Source organism: Canis lupus, chromosome 8, assembly GCF_048164855.1.
Source record: "Canis lupus baileyi chromosome 8, mCanLup2.hap1, whole genome shotgun sequence".
Taxonomy (NCBI): Eukaryota; Metazoa; Chordata; class Mammalia; order Carnivora; family Canidae; genus Canis; species Canis lupus.
In genome coordinates, this window is record NC_132845.1 from 28,026,585 (window position 1) to 28,045,892 (window position 19,308).

General features: G+C 39.2%; 1 protein-coding gene across 5 annotated transcripts in view; it reads left to right on the forward strand.

The window, feature by feature from the left end:
• The window catches only part of CDC14A (cell division cycle 14A), a 163,545-nt gene that overhangs the window by 103,554 nt on the left and 40,683 nt on the right, over nt 1–19,308 (forward strand). For all 5 annotated transcript variants that reach the window (XM_072834702.1, XM_072834703.1, XM_072834701.1 and 2 more), the window contains 2 exons: nt 3,626–3,713; nt 12,393–12,623. In XM_072834702.1, the coding sequence (XP_072690803.1) occupies nt 3,626–3,713; nt 12,393–12,623 (319 nt within the window). The remainder of the gene's footprint in view (nt 1–3,625; nt 3,714–12,392; nt 12,624–19,308) is intronic.

Sequence of the window (19,308 nt, forward strand, 5' to 3'; positions counted from 1 at the left end):
GACCTCCAAATATGATCATACTGGGGATTAGGTTTTGACATATGAATTTTGAGAGGACACAAATTCTGTCTATAGCAATGGGTATAAAATGGAGCTAATAGGACCCACCTCATAGGGTTGCCATAAGCATGAAATGAGTTGCGTGTAACAGAGTAGTGCCTCGCATAGAGTCAGTGTTCTATATGTATTTGCATCTATTATTATTACTGTTAGTCATCACTCCAACTTGCTTTCATATTCCTTAAGAGCACAGAGAAAATATTTTTAATTATTTTTTGTGTGACACCTAAGTTATAGTCCTTGATTTATAATAAAGGCTCAGCAAATGTTTTAAGGAATGTCGAATTGTATTTAAACACTGTCTGTATTGTCTTAGAAAACGTATCTCTTGATAAAGGGAATCAGTCCTGTAATTGTTAACCTCAAGGTCTGTCTTTTCTGTGTTACTGTCTGTTTATTACAATGGTAAAAAAGCCAAATGTTTTTCAGTATTGGAACTGAAAAACCATTACAGTCCCATTACATCACAGGCATTTGTGACCATTTGTGACCATTACAACACAAGCATACTTCATTGGCATAGATGTTTCTCTTAGAAGTTGTAAAAATTTGTTTTCAAGTCAGATTGTGTTTACTTTTTTTTTCAGTTTTAATACTGTTATTTACTTTGTAAGCAACTTTGATTTCTTTAGCTATTTCAAAGAAATCTGGTGAATCTTTTGTAGACTAAAGAATTCTTTTTTTAAAAAATATTGTATTTAAATTCAATTTGCCAACATGTAGTATAACATCCAGTGCTCATCCCTTCCCGTGCCCTCCTTAGTGCCCATCACTCAGTTCCCCAATCCCCCTAATCTCCTCCCCTTCCACAGCCCGTTGTTTGTTTCCCAGAGTTAGGAGTCTCTCTAGACTGAAGAATTCTATAGTAAAGTGAGTATTAACACTTAAATATATTCGTTTCAGGAATTCAAAAAAGTTTTAAAGATTTTTAAAGCTTATTTATCTGAGAGAGAGAGTGACAGAGATAGGGAGAGGGAACACAAATGGTGGAGAGGGAGAAGCAGACTCCCTGCTGAGTGAGAGCCTGACACTGGGCTTGATCCCAGGACCCTGGGACCATGACCTGAGCTGAAGGCAGATGCTTAACCAGCTGAGCCATCTAGGCACCCAAGGATTCAGGTTTTATTATTTTTTTCTTACAGTGAAGAACATGTACAGTTTTCCTACGTAGCATTTGATAGGCAGTACAGTAGGCTTTGGAATGTAAGGGGTAAAACCATCTTCTTGCCTCATGTTTGCTGAGACATTTGTTTGTAAAGTGTGGTAGGGTTGGGGAGTACCTTTGGTTTCTGTCCTATCTAGATTTCTGTGAAGTGTGTTTGTGTATTTAATTAGAAAACCAATTTGTATCATCTTAAATATTTTATTATTGATAAATATTGACGTTTGTTTAATTCACTGTGAAAGAAGGCACACATTAATTTGGGAAACTTAACTGAAGTAAACTTATGTTATATTAGTCAGTTGAAAGCTATAGCTTTCTTACTAATTTTTTTCAGGTTTAGATTTAAGACCCAAATGTCATTGTTTACTCCATCAAGCTTATCTAAGCTACTGAATATAGTCCAGTGTGATCTGCTGTTTATCTTTTTGTGTAGACAGATTTGCAAACATATTCTTTTTGGTTTTGTGAGTGAATGTATCTTAGTGAATTCACTGCCTTTCTCCATATGATTGATTATAAAAGGTTACTATTTAACCAAATGGATGTCAGTAATCCAAATAAACAGACATAGTACGATAAATTTATCTAGGCTTACTTAGTGGTCAAGGATACAGAAAGAGTGAACATAGATACCTGCTTTCTTTTATTGTTCAGAAAGAATTGCCTTTAGCCTTTTGCTGATGAGAGGATACCTTTATTTTTGAATTTTTAAATGATGTTTTAAGCTTATTAATTACTTAAGAGGGACATTGGACCATTAGAGACTGCTTTCTTTCAACAAGAAAAAGCTTAAGTGTCACAAAGAGTTATATATTAGATTCTTTAATCAGATTGTTATGAATAGTTATGCCTGAGATATAATTTGGCATGTGTAATCATAACATTCAGTAGCTCTAAGATTTTATTTCTGGCATTATGGGGATATTATATTTATTATAGTTAGATTAATGCAATTCAGGCATTTATAATGTGTCATGTAAGGTTTCACTTATAACTTATTATAAGTGGAAAGAAACATCTCATTTTAAACATAGAAATTGTACAGCTAAGTTTTGATTTTCATGAAAATTAGAAATGATAATTGTAGTATAAGTAATTAAAGGCTCTAATTTCCTTGATGGCGTTACTCCAATTAATTTAACAACTACTTTAGTGCTCTTAACAGTAGGATGCAATCTGTATTTGATACATATTCCTACCTTTGGGGTCTGTGCCATGTAGTGGTGGAGAAGAAAGCCTTTTTAATGGATATTCTTGATCCAGTAGAGAACTGCCTTTCTTCCCAGCTTGAGGAGGTATCTGTACAGTGCTAGAGAGCCTTGAGGGTAGAAATAGAGTCTAGAAGCTGGGCCTCATGGTAGGGTAGGGGTGGGTTGTGAGTGGGCTAAAGAAAGCTTATGTGAAGAAGTGACACATATTTTATGATGCATTGCACAGATGTGTTCCAACTCTCTGCAAATCTTGGGTACCTTCAGCCCTGCCCCAGTGTTCCATGGGTTTAGAGGCACATAAGGAAGGAAAGCAAGGAAGAGGATAATGGAGCAGTAGGAGGATGCTAGGCCCCTTCCCTGGTCTTCAGAGGTTTTCTGAGGATCCTTTAGGGACTGTAGACCAGAGGCTGACAACTGGTGTGTTTTATTTGGTTTCATCTTATTTAAAAACTAGTCAACATCAAATATAGAGAGATTCATGTGAAAACCAATTCAGAAGGTCAGCCACATTCAGTTATCCTTTCCTGCAGGGTGACTCTAACCAGAGCTGAAGAGTCACCTGCCTGCGTTTATGTCTCTCTTCTGACTAGTGTAGCTGTTTGGGTTTGCAACCCCTGTGGGAGACTTTGGCTGACTCAAGTTTGTGGGGTACCTCGAGGGTTTGATGACTTTGTTCCTCACTCCTTCCTCCTTCATACCCAGTCTAAAATCAACACTGACAATAGTAGTAACCTATACAAACAGGAAAAAAAAATATGGAAGTGTGTTCATTAAGACCCTGACATTTATAGATTTTTTTCATCCTTTAAAATATGTTTACCATGTTCATGAAAAGTGCTTATATTTTCTTTTATCTTCTCTCCCTTTATTTATTGCAGAGACAAGTAATATTTGTTTTCATTTCATTGCATTGCAGAGTAGCCAGGAGACAAAATTATTTTAAGCAAAGTACCTCTACTTTAAATAAAGTTTTCTAAACTTTTCGTAGATAATAAAACATTTTCTGAAACAGATTGAAATATCAGTTTGAGAATCAGATGCATGTTTTTATTTTAAGCTATATTACTTTGTCGTCACATACATTCAATAGTACTAACAGAGTGAAAAGCAGTTTTATTTGTAAGGGTTTCCGAAATTGTATAAGAATTATAAAATATTTTTCTTCTCTTTTCTCACAAAATTCTACCAGCGAGTTGAAAATGGTGACTTCAACTGGATTGTTCCAGGAAAATTTTTAGCATTTAGTGGACCACATCCAAAAAGCAAAATTGAAAATGGTAGGTTTTTCTTTACTTTACCATCCAAAAATTTATTTCAGTTCATCTTCTTTAATTTCTTAATTTCCTCAGATAATCCTTTCTTTTGGTAATAGTCTCCAGAGAATATTTATTAATTAAAAAATTGAACAGTAGTAATTAGAGTGTTAAATATAGTTTAGTAGGTGAAGTTATAATCCTGTTTTAAAACTAGAAAAAATTTAAATTTTAAAATGCATAAATAGGCACTTTACCTGACCCAGTTATCAAAGAAGAATCTGAGAAGCAACTGGTCAACCTCATAAGCAGATTGTTGAATTCTGTCAGTGGTTCTGAGATTTATTTGGTGGCAAAGTGCTGTATCAGAGTATTCTTTGGGGAACATCATGTGGAACAATAACAATAATGATGGTGATGACATAGTTACTACCTAAGCACTACAGTATCTCATTTAATATGCACCTCTATGAGATTTAGATATAGTTATCTCCATTTTGCAGAAGAAGAAACTGAGGCTTTTATGAGTAGGAAATTTACCCAGAGTAATAGGGGGAACTGGTACTCCATCCCAGACCTGAGCTCCTACACTTTGCTACCATACTGACCTATTTAGTTCCATTATGACTAGAATACCTTTCTAGCTGACAGTGATTAAATTACTCATTTGCAGTATGTGTATAGCCAGGGGCATACGTACTCAGGAAGACAAAAAAAAAAAAAAAAAAAGCAAAACAAAACAAAAAAAGCCTCTTGAATGAAACATAATCAGCTATGTGAGTTTTCACAGTAATATTTATTTTCTCTATTTATTTATTTTCACCTGCCAACATTCCTAGAAGACAAGTAATGATAGGCACCAAGATTTAAGTATAATTTATGGGAGCAGCACATAAAATTAAAAAATTTTTACCTATGAATATAATAGTTTCTTTTTATTGCTCTTTATCTAGTCATAGAACTGGAACATCAGTCTTTTGAGGAAACATCTGAAACCCAGAGTTTAGGGTTATTCTCCTTTTATCACCATCATCATCCTAAGTATTAGTTTGAAAATCTAGTTTCATTGTATATTGTTAATCATGCATTCAGATTTACTGATTTGTTTGAGCTTCCACAAATGTGTGTGTCAGTTCATGCGTACAGCATATGTTCCAGGGAACTCTGCTTCAAGCATGGTTTCCCTGTAATGGGTAATGCAAGTCTAGAGAGTTAAGCTACCAAATAGGAGTCCTCTGTACTGAAGCCAGAATTACATCTTCTCATTCATGAAATTGTTAATGAATCTCTTTTGCTCCATTGATTAACCTCTCCCATGTTGGGTTGTCAGGAGTACCATGTTAAGTGCCCAAGGAAACTGCTTTCTGGCAGTTGGTCTTTCAAGACAGGATTGATTAAATTTACCTTTGGCCTTCTATGCAAAGTGATCTGACTCAGACCTAGGAAATCTCAGTGGGTGTGTAGTTTCAGTAGTGGCTTTGTTGGTGGGTGTTCATTTGATGAAGTTGAAAGAATTTTGCCATTTAGGGTTCCTGTGTTTTATGACATTTTCTTAAAGAGAAGATGAGAGGTGTAATTTAAAGAATCATTTAAAGTATTTTTAGAGAGGTAATACATGATTATATTAAAAATACAGATGAATTAATACAAAGCACATAAAAATTACCTATAATTCTACCCAAGTTTTCTAGGTAGTGGTTGGTGGTGGGATTATAGGGGGATTTAATTTTCTTTCCATCCGCTTCTTTGTATTTGTGTGTACACGTTTTTTTTTTTTCCTTTTCCAGTGAACACACACACACATACACACACATACAAACAAACCTTTCTTTTTTTATAAGCATAGCATCATGATTACTATCTATTTTATTATTTTATTTTATTTTATTTTATTTTATTTTATTTTATTTTATTTTTTTAAAGATTTTTTATTTATTTATTCATAGAGATGCAGAGAGAGAGAAAGGCAGAGACACAGGCAGAGGGAGAAACAGGCTCCATGCAGAGAGCCTGACGTGTGACTCGATCCAGGGTCTCCAGGATCACGCCCTGGGCTGCAGGTGGCGCTAAACCGCTGTGCCACCGGGGCTGCCCTATCTTTTTATTTTAAAAAGATTTATTTACTGTTATTTTAGAGAGAGAGAGAGAGAGGGCGAGCAAGGAGAGGGACAGAAGGAGAGGGAGGGAGAGAATCTCATGCAGACTCTCTGCTGAGCACAGATCCTGATGTGAGGCTTGCTCCCAGGTCCCTGAGATCATGACCTGACCCCAAATCAAGAGTTGACCGCTTAATTGACTGAGCCACCAGGCACCCCATGATTACTGTCTTATATCAGCTTTTTTCACCTAACATGTCACAGACTTCTTTCCATGGTAGTAAATGTAGGTTTTCATTATATTTTTCCATGACTGCATTATATATTATTCTGTGATGTGCTATAATGCTGTTACTTTCTGAATGAGATCTACATTGTTTACAGTTTTTCATTTTTCATGGTTGGCAAATGTTCACATTTTTTTGTAGTTCTCCTTTCTTCTCTAAATTCTTAAGTAGTAGAATCATTGGATAAAAGGCTCGAATATTTTGTGTGACAATTCTTTTTTTTTAATTGAAGAACAGTTGCCTTTAATATTGTATTAATTTTAGGTGTACAACATAGTGATTGGATATTTCTGTACATTAGAACATGGTCACCACATTCAATCTAGTTACCATCTGTCATGTGTAGTTATTTCAATATTATTGACTTATTCCCTATATTGTATAATTACATATCAGTGTCTTGTTTATTTTATAGTGGGAAGATTGTAACTTCTTAATTGTCAAAAATCTTTAAAAATTACAATATTGGGAAATAACTATAGCTACATTTGCCTATATGCCAGGAATGGGGCTAATAATAATAAGCCTTTTGTGCACATATCATTTCTTTAAGAATCAGAACCACTCTCTAGGGGAGGTGATAGTTATTTTATGGAAGACAAGGTAAGAGGTTCAGAGGAATTACCTCACTTGCCCAGATTTACACGGCTAGAAAATGGCAGTACATGGATTCAAACACAGGTCTCTCTGATTCCAAATTCTGTATTACTTTTCATCTTAATACAGAGGAAGTACATGTTCACTATAGAAAACTTAAGCAATATAGAGAAAAAGCCACCCTATAATTACATAATCTAGAAATGAACACTTAAGATACTGCTCCAAATGCATCTTTTTTTTTTTTGGTCCCTATGGATCTATTGTGCCTTCTTACATTGAGGGAAAAAAAAGTCTGAAAGGGCAACTTACCTAGTATTTGTTGGTTTTTATGATGTCTAGAACAATCTCACTTAAGGCTGTCATTAGTAAATATTGATCTTTTATTGGACTCCCTGTTTTAAGATCTGATAGTCACTAGAAGCTTCATCATATTTTTTGTAAAAGGGCTTTAACTTTGTACATCTTTTTTGAGCTTAAGAAAATAATTGTGTGATGGAATTAATAAACTTGATCCAATTACAGTGAAATCTAGGCGCTTTTTTTTTTTTTTTAAATTGAGAAACTGTTTTCTGAGGAGGCCGAAAATTGTGTTAGGGGTTTGTTAATAGAAAAGGTAGATTTTACAGAAATTAACACTCAAAAAGCTGTTGCAAGGATGTAGCAAAAGAAGTCGGGAAATCTTAGGCAGAATGCATTTTAAGAGTCTTAGGTGTGTGATATATCAACACCGAGCAAGTTGCTTGTTACAATTATCTTGGTTCACATTGTTTTGATGGTGGAGAAGAGAAGAACCCCACTTTTTTTTGGTTAAATAAGTTTGAATTGATACATAAATAATAAAATAGTAGAATGAAACATATTTTGGATTTCCAGTTTTCCAAAAAATCCCACAAACTCAGAGATGGCAATGTCCTTCTCTCTTTAAAAAAAAAATAAGAAAGAAAGAGAGAAAGAAAACACCAAAAAGATGGCTGGAGATAAGGAATGGCAACAGTTTGAAGCCTGTTAAGAGAAGCTGGTGTGCTGAGCTTGGGCAGTGGAACCTGACTCCGCCCCTTATTGGTCGTGTGAACTTCCTAGGGCTCCACAACTTCTCTGAGCATGAGTTTCTTTGTATGTCAACAGGGATGGGAGCTGGGGAAGTAGGATGTACAATGCAGGCATCTAGTGAAGATTAGAGATGCTATGAAGTGTCTTGCACAGTGTCAGGCACATAATAATAGGTGCTTCTTAGATAGCAGATAACCTGATAACATTTTTCTCATTAATGAGCCTAAATATATTTTCTTGCTTCCTACATTTACCTGCCCATTTTGAAGTTTTTACTTTTCTTTTTAGAAAGATTGTGTTTATTTATTTGAGAGAGAGAGAGCGAGCCAGCCAGCTGGAGCTAGCAGGAATGAGGCGGGAAGGGCAGAAGCGGACTCCCCACTGAGTAGGGATGCCAACTTGGGGCTCTCTCCTAGGACTCTGGGACGGTGAGCTGAGCTGAAGGCAGATGCTTAACCGAGGGAGCCACCCAGGCGCCCCAAGTTTTTACTCTTAATAATGACTGGGTGACTAGTCATTTCATTGGTGTTTTTCAGTGTCCTAAATAATAACATTGTTATTATTTTTTTTCAGTGTCCTAACTTTAAATGAGGGGTTGGGAAGAGAGGAATTTTAAATCTCTGGGCTCTGAAATTCTGTCTCTGGTTAGGTCAGGTCTTGGGCTCCGCCCGGGATTACTGATGCTAGGGCGCATTCTAGTGGCCAAATGGAGGAAGGGGCTGATGAATGCTAAGCTCTGTACGTTGCTAAAACCAGTCCCAAATGCATTGATAACATCCAGTTATTCAGAGGTCATAGGATATTGTTATTCTCGTTGGTTATAACTCACTTGAGACAGTTTTGAGGATTTTAAAGAATTCTCACTATCTCTTGGAAGTGTAGCCCATAATGTTCACATAATGTTCCTTTATTTGGAGACCTAACAGATGGAGTCAAGCTGGATCTTACTGAAATCCACCCCAGCACAGGCTCTGGAATCTGATTACTAGGGTTCACATGCTGCCTCCATCTCTCACTAGCTGTGTACGCCTGGGCTAGTTTACTTTTCTAGACAGCAATAACTGGGTAATTGCAAGGTTTAACGAGATGATCCATATGAAGCATTTAGTTTAGTGCCTTGGCACATGGTAAGTGCTTAGTCAATGTTAGCCAGGATCATTATTATTCTTGTTATTATTTCGGTGTCCTATTGTCATATTTGGATAACTGTCCAGTGTTGTTATTGGTTTTTAAAATCTAGATATACACATAGTTTCTTTTAATAGTTAAATTAGGTATATTATCTATAATGCCATTTAGTCCTGATAGAAATTAATATATAAGAAGAAAGTTTCTTCCTCCTCCTCTTCTTGGTAGAGAGGGGGTGGGAGGGATAGATGCCACACCAACCATTAGCACATCTGAAAACAGGAGCCATCACAGAGGTGCCAGGTATGCTAGGAACCCAGGGTCAGAAGGTGCTCATCAGCCTGCCACACCAGGGGAAGACTTCCCATGTATTTAGGAGTCCTCTCTTTCCCATTCTTACATGATAGAAAAACTCTGTTTCCTTATGCCAACTGATGTGGTTTGGAGCAGAGTCCATAAGCCACCAGTCAAGAAGGAATTCTTGAGACATTTTCAGTGCAAAAAGTGTTTTTATTATAGCATGAGGACAGGACCCCTGGGCAGAAAGATCTGCCCACCCCCTCCACCCCCCTCCCCACCCCCTGAGGAATGATTGATTGATTAGATACTTTGGAATTGGGAGAGATAAAGATAAAGGAAGTCTCTCTTTTTTTAAAATAAATTTATTTTTTATCGGTGTTCAATTTGCCAACATATAGAATAACACCCAGTGCTCATCCCGTCAAGTGCCCATCTCAGTGCCTGTCACCCAGTCACCGCCACCCCCCGCCCACCTCCCCTTCCACCACCCCTTGTTCATTTCCCAGAGTTAGGAGTCTTTCATGTTCTCTCTCCCTTTCTGATATTTCCCACTCATTTTTTCTCTAAAGGAAGTTTCCAAGAGGATTTTTTATATGCTAAAGACTTATAGGATGCTAGAGGCCTAGTTATTGTGGAGCTCAGGTTGTTTTTCCCTCTAGCAAAGTACTGAGACAGTTGGGAGTTCCTGGAGGACTGTCTTACTCTGTCGGTCTCAGGTATCTGAGTCTATGGGCTTCAGGTTATAAATAAACTTGATTTTACCTACATTTCTTTCTTCCATTGTTCCCCATATCACCAACCATAACTCTTTTCTCCTTTAGATTGTAAATCTGTTGCTGGAAAATAATATGAGCTAAAAGGGAAAACACATTTGTTTTTTCCAAGTAGAAAAGCATCCATTTTCTCTAAATGCGTGTGTATGTCTGTGTGTGTGTGTCTGTGTGTATAAGTTACTGTGTCTCCACAGAAGATTGAAAATAGGCTCTGTGTTACCTGTTTGCCTGGAAGCAGCATGGTCCGTGAAGATCTTGTCTGGGCTGTGGGGCAGTTTGATCTGCCGTCCACTTCTTCTTCCATTCATTGTGTGGCCGTGGCCCAGTATACCAGTTAGGGCTCTTGGTTGCAGGCAGCAGAACCAGCTCAGGGAGATTAAACCAAAAAGGCATTGATTGGAATTATGCTGGGAATCTCAGCCTCCTAGAGAAGTCTGGAGAAGGAGGCCTAAAAAATGAACAGGATCCAGAGGAGATGATATCTTGGCAGAGTCCAGGCAGTGAAATGCAGCCACACCACTTCCAACAGAGGGAATTCAATACAAGGGATTTGTTACAGAGATGGCCAAAAAGGAAGACAGCAACACTGAAGAAACCAGAATATTATGGAGGAAACAAGCGCCTGCCTTTAGGAAAGGTAGAAAGTGAGGTTATCAGAATCTGGGGCCTGGAACACAGGGAGCCAGGCTGGTATTGGATCTGAAGGGAATGCTGCCCAGCTGGTGTGTGCACTTGGGGGCTGTGGAGTCAAGACCAGGCGGCTGGGCGGCTCCTGTCTTCTGCTGCTGAAGCTTTGCTGGCCCCCACACAGAAGCCGCTTTTCCTTCCTCTGGCCTCCTCTGGTCACTCTGGTTGTGTTCTGTGCCTCCTATGTTTTGAACGGACAGCGAGCACCAGCTGCAAATGTCCTCTGCAGACCCTGGCCCCAGCACGAGAGGGTTGACTTGCTGCAGAGAGAAAGTAGGAAATGACTCGCATGTGCAGGGTCTGAGGCAGCAGGAAATACAGCCAAAGACACAGTGCAGAACTTGCTGGTTTACTTTGCTGGCCACCACCGCCCATACGCATAGGACCCACCATCACGAAAGAGTTGTGAATGAGATTGTCTCATGTGGGATGCCAGAGTCCATGAACCCTGCACAAGGTACAGATGTGGCAGTCAGGGTCCCCTCTTAATCCCCGGGGCTGTGGACAAGGTCTACAGTGGTCAAAGCCTCTGGTGGTCACTTCTGTTGATTGGCAAAGTCCAGGTCACATGTCTGTAACCCAGCTGACCCTGTGGCATCCAGGGAATGCTCACAGGGTGCTGGATCCACCTGAAAGAGAAGGGATTTTAGGGGCTGACCACCTGTACCCCTGCCCCCCACAAAAAAGAAAGGTCTAAAAAATTATTCAACTTTTTTTAGTTTCTCGATCTGTTAAATGGGGTTTGCTATTATTACCTTCACAGGCTGTGTTGGGAATTAAATGATAAACAATGGTGACTTCACATGGTAGGTGCTTAAAAATTCTTACTCTGTTTCATGGGGGATTGCACTATAGATTGAAACTAATCACCTGGCAAAAAGGCTTTAACTGTAGTTGAAAAGTTATTTGTCAAGTGGAAGAAAAAGCACAAAGAGTCATGCCAGGCCTCCTGGGCACCTATTTGAGTGCCTCCTGAGTGCCTTTGTTTTGGCTTGGGAGGAGTTTCTTCCGGAATTTGAATCCTATGGGTTGAAGTTTCTCTCTCTCTCTTTCTTTTCCCTTCCCTTCCCTTCCCTTCCCTTCCCTTCCCTTCCCTTCCCTTCCCTTCCCTTCCCTTCCCTTTCTTCTTTTTTTTCTTTTCTTTTCCTTTCTATCTTTTCTCCTTCCTTTCCTTTCCTTTTCTTTTCTTTCCTTTTTTTCTTTTCCTTTTCTTTTCTTTTCTTTTCTTTTCTTTTCTTTTCTTTTCTTTTCATTTCTTTTCTTTTCTTTTCTTTTCTTTTTTTTCTTTCTTCCTCCCTCCCTCCCTCTTTCTTTCTTTCTTTCTTTCTTTCTTTCTTTCTTTCTTTCTTTCATTCATTCATTCATTCATGAGAGACAGAGAGAGGCAGAGACACAGGAAGAGGGAGAAGCAGCCTCCCTGCAGGGAGCCCGATGTGGGACTTGATCTCAGGACTCCACGATCACGCCCTGAGCCAAAGGCAGATGCTCAACTGCAGAGCCACCCAGGTGCCCCCAAGGTTTCGAATTTTCCTTAGCAATTTCCAATACTCGGAGAAGGTTTTTTTACCCCTCCTGTGGGGTGTGTGTGTGCGTGTGCGTGTGTGTCACAGTTCTACAGACCGCTGCTTTAGAAATGTGCTTCCTCCTCTTACTCTCTCAGCAGATGCACTTTCCTCCTAAGCTCTGCTGAGATTCATAAACTTCAGAGTGACAGGTTTTCGTGTTTCTGGGTGTGTAAGGTGGAATGCGTTCCTTTGGCTCACAGCTCTGTTTTCCCTACAGGCTATCCTCTTCACGCCCCTGAAGCCTACTTTCCTTATTTCAAAAAGCATAACGTGACTGCAGTTGTGAGACTGAACAAAAAGATTTACGAGGCCAAGCGCTTCATAGATGCCGGCTTTGAGCACTATGACCTCTTCTTCATAGACGGCAGCACGCCCAGCGACAACATCGTGCGCAGGTTCCTGAACATCTGTGAGAACACGGACGGGGCGATCGCTGTCCACTGCAAAGGTGCGTCTGGCCTGGTGGCCCCTGCGCCTCCACAAGGGGAGGTGGGGGCTGCAAGCAGTCAGGCATGCAAGACAAAACCAGTTAGTGTTTTCAGAAGAATACCAGTGGTTTTTTTGTTTGTTTGTTTTTGTTTTTGTTTTTGTTTGCTTGGGAAAACCAGAACACAAACCCATTTAAATAACCCCTTTCCTAAGGAAAAGTTTGCTTAGATATGGATAATTGGTGGAGGTATGGTTTTCCTGGCCTTATGTGACCACGCTCCTGCTCACCACCAGCAGGCCCCACGGTGAGGGAAGTCACAGTGCCTACGTGCCCTTGACAAGAGGCAAGGGTTGTTAGTGTTTGATTGATTGTTTTTTCTTTCTTTTTCTTCTAGAATTGCCTACCTCCTTTCTACCCTCCTCCACCCTTCTCATATTTGATGCTCCCATTATACGACCCAGCTGTCTGGAGTCCCATTTTGCTCTCTGCTCCCCCTTCCCCCTTCCTAGTCTTTTGCATGATGAACCAGTGTCTTCCCTGCCCATTGCCAGTGGACAGCAGCATCTTTGGGTCATCGGCTAGTAGCTAGCTCACTGCAGATGCTGTTACTGCTTCTTTTGAGGGATCTTGGTTATGTAAAGATTTGGTTATGTAAATAAATCTCTGCTCTCTAGGGGTGGGTACTTTCTGGGGCAGGGTTCTTTCAGGTTATAGGAGCACTAAGGTTGCCAGATTCAGCAAACGAAAATACAGGATGCCTAGTTAAATTTGAATTTTTGAGAAACGATGAATACTTTCTGAGTATGTTTTAGAGATGTCACAGAACATACATCCTGCATTTTATCCGGCAGCCTTGTGTTGGCTACTCAGAAAATGTGAAATAACATTTTCTCGGAGCCTGGTTGTTAGACTTGAGGAGGATCATACTGCATTTTAGATTTTCCAGCGTGGTGGGAGGTATTATACCGGGGTCTCTGATTCCAGTGACAGGGGACAGCGCTTTGGCCACCCTGGGATAGAGTCTAGTTCCTCACATGCAGCGGTTCAGAAGGCCGCTGGGTGGTGCTGCTCTCACGACTGTGAGCCTGAGAACCAGTTTGTGTGGCGTTTATGCTAATTGTCTAGTAGGTGTTGGGGATTGTGCTGTTCTTTTCAAGTGCCTAGTGCTGCTGTAACTGACTTATTCAGACAAGCATGGCTTTGGTTCTGACAGAAATTAAAATACCATTTTGTAGGCCTTTGTTTCTATGTTTAAGATTTGAGTAGGTGGAGGTACTTGGCTGACATGTGAGCGGCAACGGGAAGCTGTGTTTTGCCAGAGACCCGGAGAGATGGAAATGTGCATGCGGCCCCCTTTTGGATGAGGGCTCCTTGAGTCAGGCTTCTCACCCACATCCACAGAGCCTCTGCCCCTCCTCTTCCCACTTCTTAGCAGGATGGGGCGCTGACCTGCAGGACGTCCCATCTCTCCGATGGGTGGGGATGGGGGGTCTGCTAGGAAGGTGTCTTGTTCACTCATCATGGCAGAGTGCTTTCAGTTCTAATCGGGTCACAGTCGGGGAGTGGAGAGCCCGCTCGCCCTGGATGTGGTCCACTTGCACTCTAACTTTGCCTTTCCAGCTCATTCTGTTAAAGATTGCCCAGGCCCGAGAAAAAGCCTGCATTTCACACGTTTCAAATATCAGTGGAACTTGAGAGCTAATGGGAATAGAGCAGCTACCAACATTTAGTAGGAGATATTTATGTGTTCTTTCTCAAAGTTTATTTTTGTGTCATAAAATTTAGCACTTTTCCTCAGATGAATTTGGCCTTATTTCCTAGTCAATTAATTTTATGATTACCAAGTCATAGAGCTTTTTATCTGTGTGCCATGTCTTGGACTGACAAAGTCATGGAAGAAAAAATGCAAAACTGTCTTTAAAACTCAGTATCTTTCTCTACTTTTTAAATTGAAGTATAGTTGATTCAGTGTTATATTAGTTTCAGGCATACAATATAGTGATTGGACAGTTTATACATTATGCTGTGCTCACCATACGTGTAGCTACCATCTCTTACCACACAACACTATTACAATACCATTGACTATATTCCATGTGCTGGACCTTTCATCCCTGTGACTTATTCATTCCATAACTGGAAGCTTGTGCCTCCCACTCCCCTTCACCCACTTTGCCCCTCCCTTCATTCCCCTTTGCTTCTGCATTTGCAGATCTGTTTCTGCTTTTTTGTTTGTTTTGTATTTGGATTCCACATATAATTGAAATTGTACGTTATTTGTCTTTCCATCTGACTTATTTCACTTAGCATAATACTCTCCAGGTCCATCCATACTGTTGCAAATGGCAAAACCTCATTCTTTTTAATGGCTGAGTAATATTACATTGCCTGTGTGTATATATGTAGATATATATGTGTATATATATGATACATATATATATATCATATATATATATCTAGAGAGAGAGAGACATCTTCCTTATCCATTCACCTATCGATGATGTTTAGGCTGCTTCCATGTCTTGGCTATTGTAAATAATGCTACAAGAAACAGAAGTGCATATATCTTTTTGAATTAGTGTTTTCATTTTCCTTTGGGTATCAGCATCTCTCTTGATAACATTTCTCATCTAAAATTATAAAAATGAAACTCTTTGATGTTCAACATTCTTATTACAGGTATTCTCTGTATTATACCCTAGATTTGTGAATGTTAACATTTAAAAAAATACAGTATGGGTGTGTAAGTTGTGTATATGTGTGTGTTGTGTATGTGTGTGTATTTTATGCTGCAGAGGTTTATATATTTTAATTTAAAATCAGAACTCTTAGCACTGAGGTGCGTTCTTGTATGGGAAGGTCACATTTACATGTGGTGACATCTTTTGGATAATGTTATTTCATTTGCTTCCACTTGTACACACATGTAGGACTCCTTTCTAAAGATTACACCTTTGGTTTAATTACAGCTGTATTGCTTTTAATAGCATACTTATCTACTATAGGCCTGTTAATTATTTTGACATCTGCCCTAATTAAGTCAGTTTAGTTTTCTGGGTATTGAAGCAGCACTGAGCATTTTAACTGAAGTAGAAGGAGGAGGGAGAGAGAATCTTATTCTATGTCACATGAACTTCAGTAGCTGCTAGAAAGGGAATGAATATGTCATGCCTCCACATAAAGTGCTATATAGAGAGACAAACTAGAAATTGATTTACTGGGAATGTGTGAAATCTTACCAATGATCCAGTACCTATATCCACCTTCTGGTTGATAAAATGGATGGCTATGAGCTTTTGAAAATTTCCTAGCACAAATAATAATTTTTAAAAAATGGGAGCACTATGATGTTCTGGTATGTGACCGTTGATATTCTATAGAATTTCAGAAAATGCCCCGAACTATAAGGGAATCAGCATTTAACTTGGTATAAATAGAATACTTTTCAACATCTTGTCTTGCTGTGTCAGGGAGCCCTTTAATTATGAATGCTTTAAGAAATTTGTTAAAGTTTTTATAGAAACTTAGTGAAATGTTCTTATTCTGTTGAATTGTGGTAAGAGCTCCTAACTATTGAGTGCTAAGTACGTTCTTTTTATAGATCTAAATTATAGACTCTTTATAAAAGGGGGAAGCAACTTTAGTTTCAGAGAAATTTGAAAATTTTCTGCACCACCTTTTTTGGTTGTGAGTGTGTGTGAGTAGGTGCCCAACCGAGGGAATGGGACAGCCCCTTCCTTGCACAGGGAGGGAACAGTGATAGGTAATGTTGCCTCCAGAAAGACTATCTCCTCTCCAGACAGACACCCACATTGGTGACTTCTTGGAGGGACTTTGGAAACTCACCGTGCCCTGGTTCCTAGAAGGATTCCCATTTCCCGCTTTCCCGCTGTGTTTTATCCATATGATTACCTGTAGTCTTGTCAGATGTCTGAGAGTTAACAACTCTGCAGAGGCAGAGAATATCTGCTCTGGACAGTAACAGAAAGGCTAATTACTCTTAAACTCTAATATTAAAGGAAGAGCCCCATTGAGACCATAATTAAAATTTACTCTTTTCTAGGGAATGTTGACGTTTGGTTTGGGACAAAAGGTACTTCAGATGAAATCAGGCTACATACACACATACACATACCCCTCATTTAATAAAACATTGTAAATATAATTTTTTAAAAAGAAGGCTCAATGGGAAGGGAATATAAAGCATCTGTAAACATGAGCTTGTGTGTAATTTTATTTGCATTTTTTTTAAACAAAGGTTTTAAGTAATCTCTATAGAGGTAGTGGTATACTTCTATACTAATCTATAGAGGTATACCTAGTGTGGGGCTCGAACTCATAATCCCGACATCAAGAGTCACATATTCCTCTGATGGAGCCAGCCAGGTGCCCCTCACTTGCATTTTTGATATGTATTTTCAATCTGGCATTATTGCCTCCAAGGAGGAAGAATTGTTTTTTGGGAGGGAGGAGGAGGAGGAACCATTCTTTTTCTGTATAAAGCACAGATTTACATACAGTATGTAGAGGTATGCAGTATACTGTGGCAGTAAAATTACATGGGAGACGATCAGGAAAAATGTCTTAGACTCTTGGAGGAGGCAATAATGAAAAAAAGATTGAGAAACACTGATTTAGAGACAGCTTTTTCACACTTTCACATTTATGGATCTAGGGTGGATCTGAAAATTGGTAGAATGTCATAGTTTAATTTTTTCTTACTTAGGTGGAGCTTAAATAATGGTGCATTTCACACCGTTAGGTGACTTGATGGTATCTTAGATTTGCTGAGGCACTGTATTTCAAAGTACTGGAGAGATTGGAGCAGATACTCCTTATTATTTGACCAGGGAAAGTTGACAAAGGGGCTCCGCCTTTTGGGGGAAAGATTCTTTTTTTTTTTGGGGGGGAAAGATTCTTAAACATATTAAAAACAGTACTGTCAACTTTCCCGTTTCCTTTTCTAACTAAATGTTTTCACAGATGAAATTGACCTTGTACCAGTTTTCCTGGCCAGAAATATCAGTCATCTTTGACTCTCTCTGTGACCCAGTCCAAATGTCTTTCTTACTCAGCTCCTCCTTTTTATCACCACCATCCATCCAGCCCGCCTCACCCTCTGGCCCCAGCCTCCCAGCAGCTTCCTAGCTCCTGCCTCTGTGCTTTCCAGCATAGTCCATGTGCTGCTGCTAGATCCATCTGCTTTTATCACTGCACTTTCTTGCCCCCAAATACATGGCAGCTTTATTTTGTCCTTTCCATTGGTTAAAGGCAAAAATACAGATTTTTTTTTTACATGATAGCAGTTGTATTTTTATTAGCTGTTGATAATATCATGAATTCTGTAATACTATTTTTTTAAAGATTTTATTTATTTATTTATTCAAGAGAGACATAGAGGCAGAGACATAGGCAGAGGGAGAACCAGGCAGGTAGAGGACCCTGGGATCATGCCCTGACCCGAAGGCAGACGCTCAAGCCCTGAACCACCCAGGCGCCCCTTGAATTCTGTAATACTTTTAACATGAGTTGAATTTTGTTCATCAAAGCATCATCTACAAATATTTGAGGAGTAATAATACATATTATATACATAGGAGATAGTAATTCATATTATATACACAGGGCACTTGACACACACTGATACATTCTCCAGCCAGGCTTTTACCCATCACACCCTATGCTGAAAATATTGTGACCTTCCTATTCTTTAGAGTCTGTTAAAGTCTGTGTCAACAATGACCTATTCTTTGAAGACACTAGCAGCTCACAGAGTACTCCCCTCCCCCTTTATCTGAAAACCCAGTTTCAGTTCAAACTTCATTTCTTTCTTATTGTTTCTTGCTTGATAGTCAGCAACTACTCTGATACTCATCCTGGTCAAAAATTATATCCTATACTTGCTTATATCCTTATTCTATGAGCAGAACCTTGTCCTGGGCATCTTGAATAAACATTTGACTGCCTAAATTTAATGTTTAAAAACAATTAGAGCTTTCTTTTTATTTCTTTTTTTTTTTTTAAAGATTTATTTATTTACTTGAGAGAGAGTGAGTGTGAGTGGGCAGAGGGGCAGAGGGAGAGAATCTTCAAGCAGACTCCTGCTGAGCACAGAGCCTAAGATGGGGCTCAGTCCCATGACACATGAGATCACGACCTGAGCTGAAACCAAAAGCTTGTACACTCAACTGACTGAGCCATCCAGGCATCCCCAGAGCCACTTTATTCTTCTATTAGAAAAAGTGTATATGATACAAACAGATTTTTAGTAGTGGAAAAATAACTCTGCATACTGCCTTGGTTGTGGATGATACTTAAATAAAAATTTACAGTATTGAATATAATTCCAAGAAGCTAGATATGGAAAGACTTAGAAAATGCTTGTAAATGAGCACTATTGTTTCAGTCAGTCTTATATATATCATGAGGGCAGGCATCCTGCTTGTCTTCATGTTTCTGTTTCCAGATCTTTCATGGTGCCTTCTACACAAGTCGGTACCTATAAGATGAGTGACAGGATGTGAGCCAAGAGTGGAAAGAATTCTGGGATGAGAATCAAGATCATAGGGGAGTTTTAGTCCTGAATTCCCTACTCTCTTGTTATATGAGTCAATTGGCTGGTATCTTTGGGCCTCAGTTGTTCTGATGTATGAACAACCACTATTGTTGAGAGCCTGTAGCTTGATGAAGTGTTTGAATATTT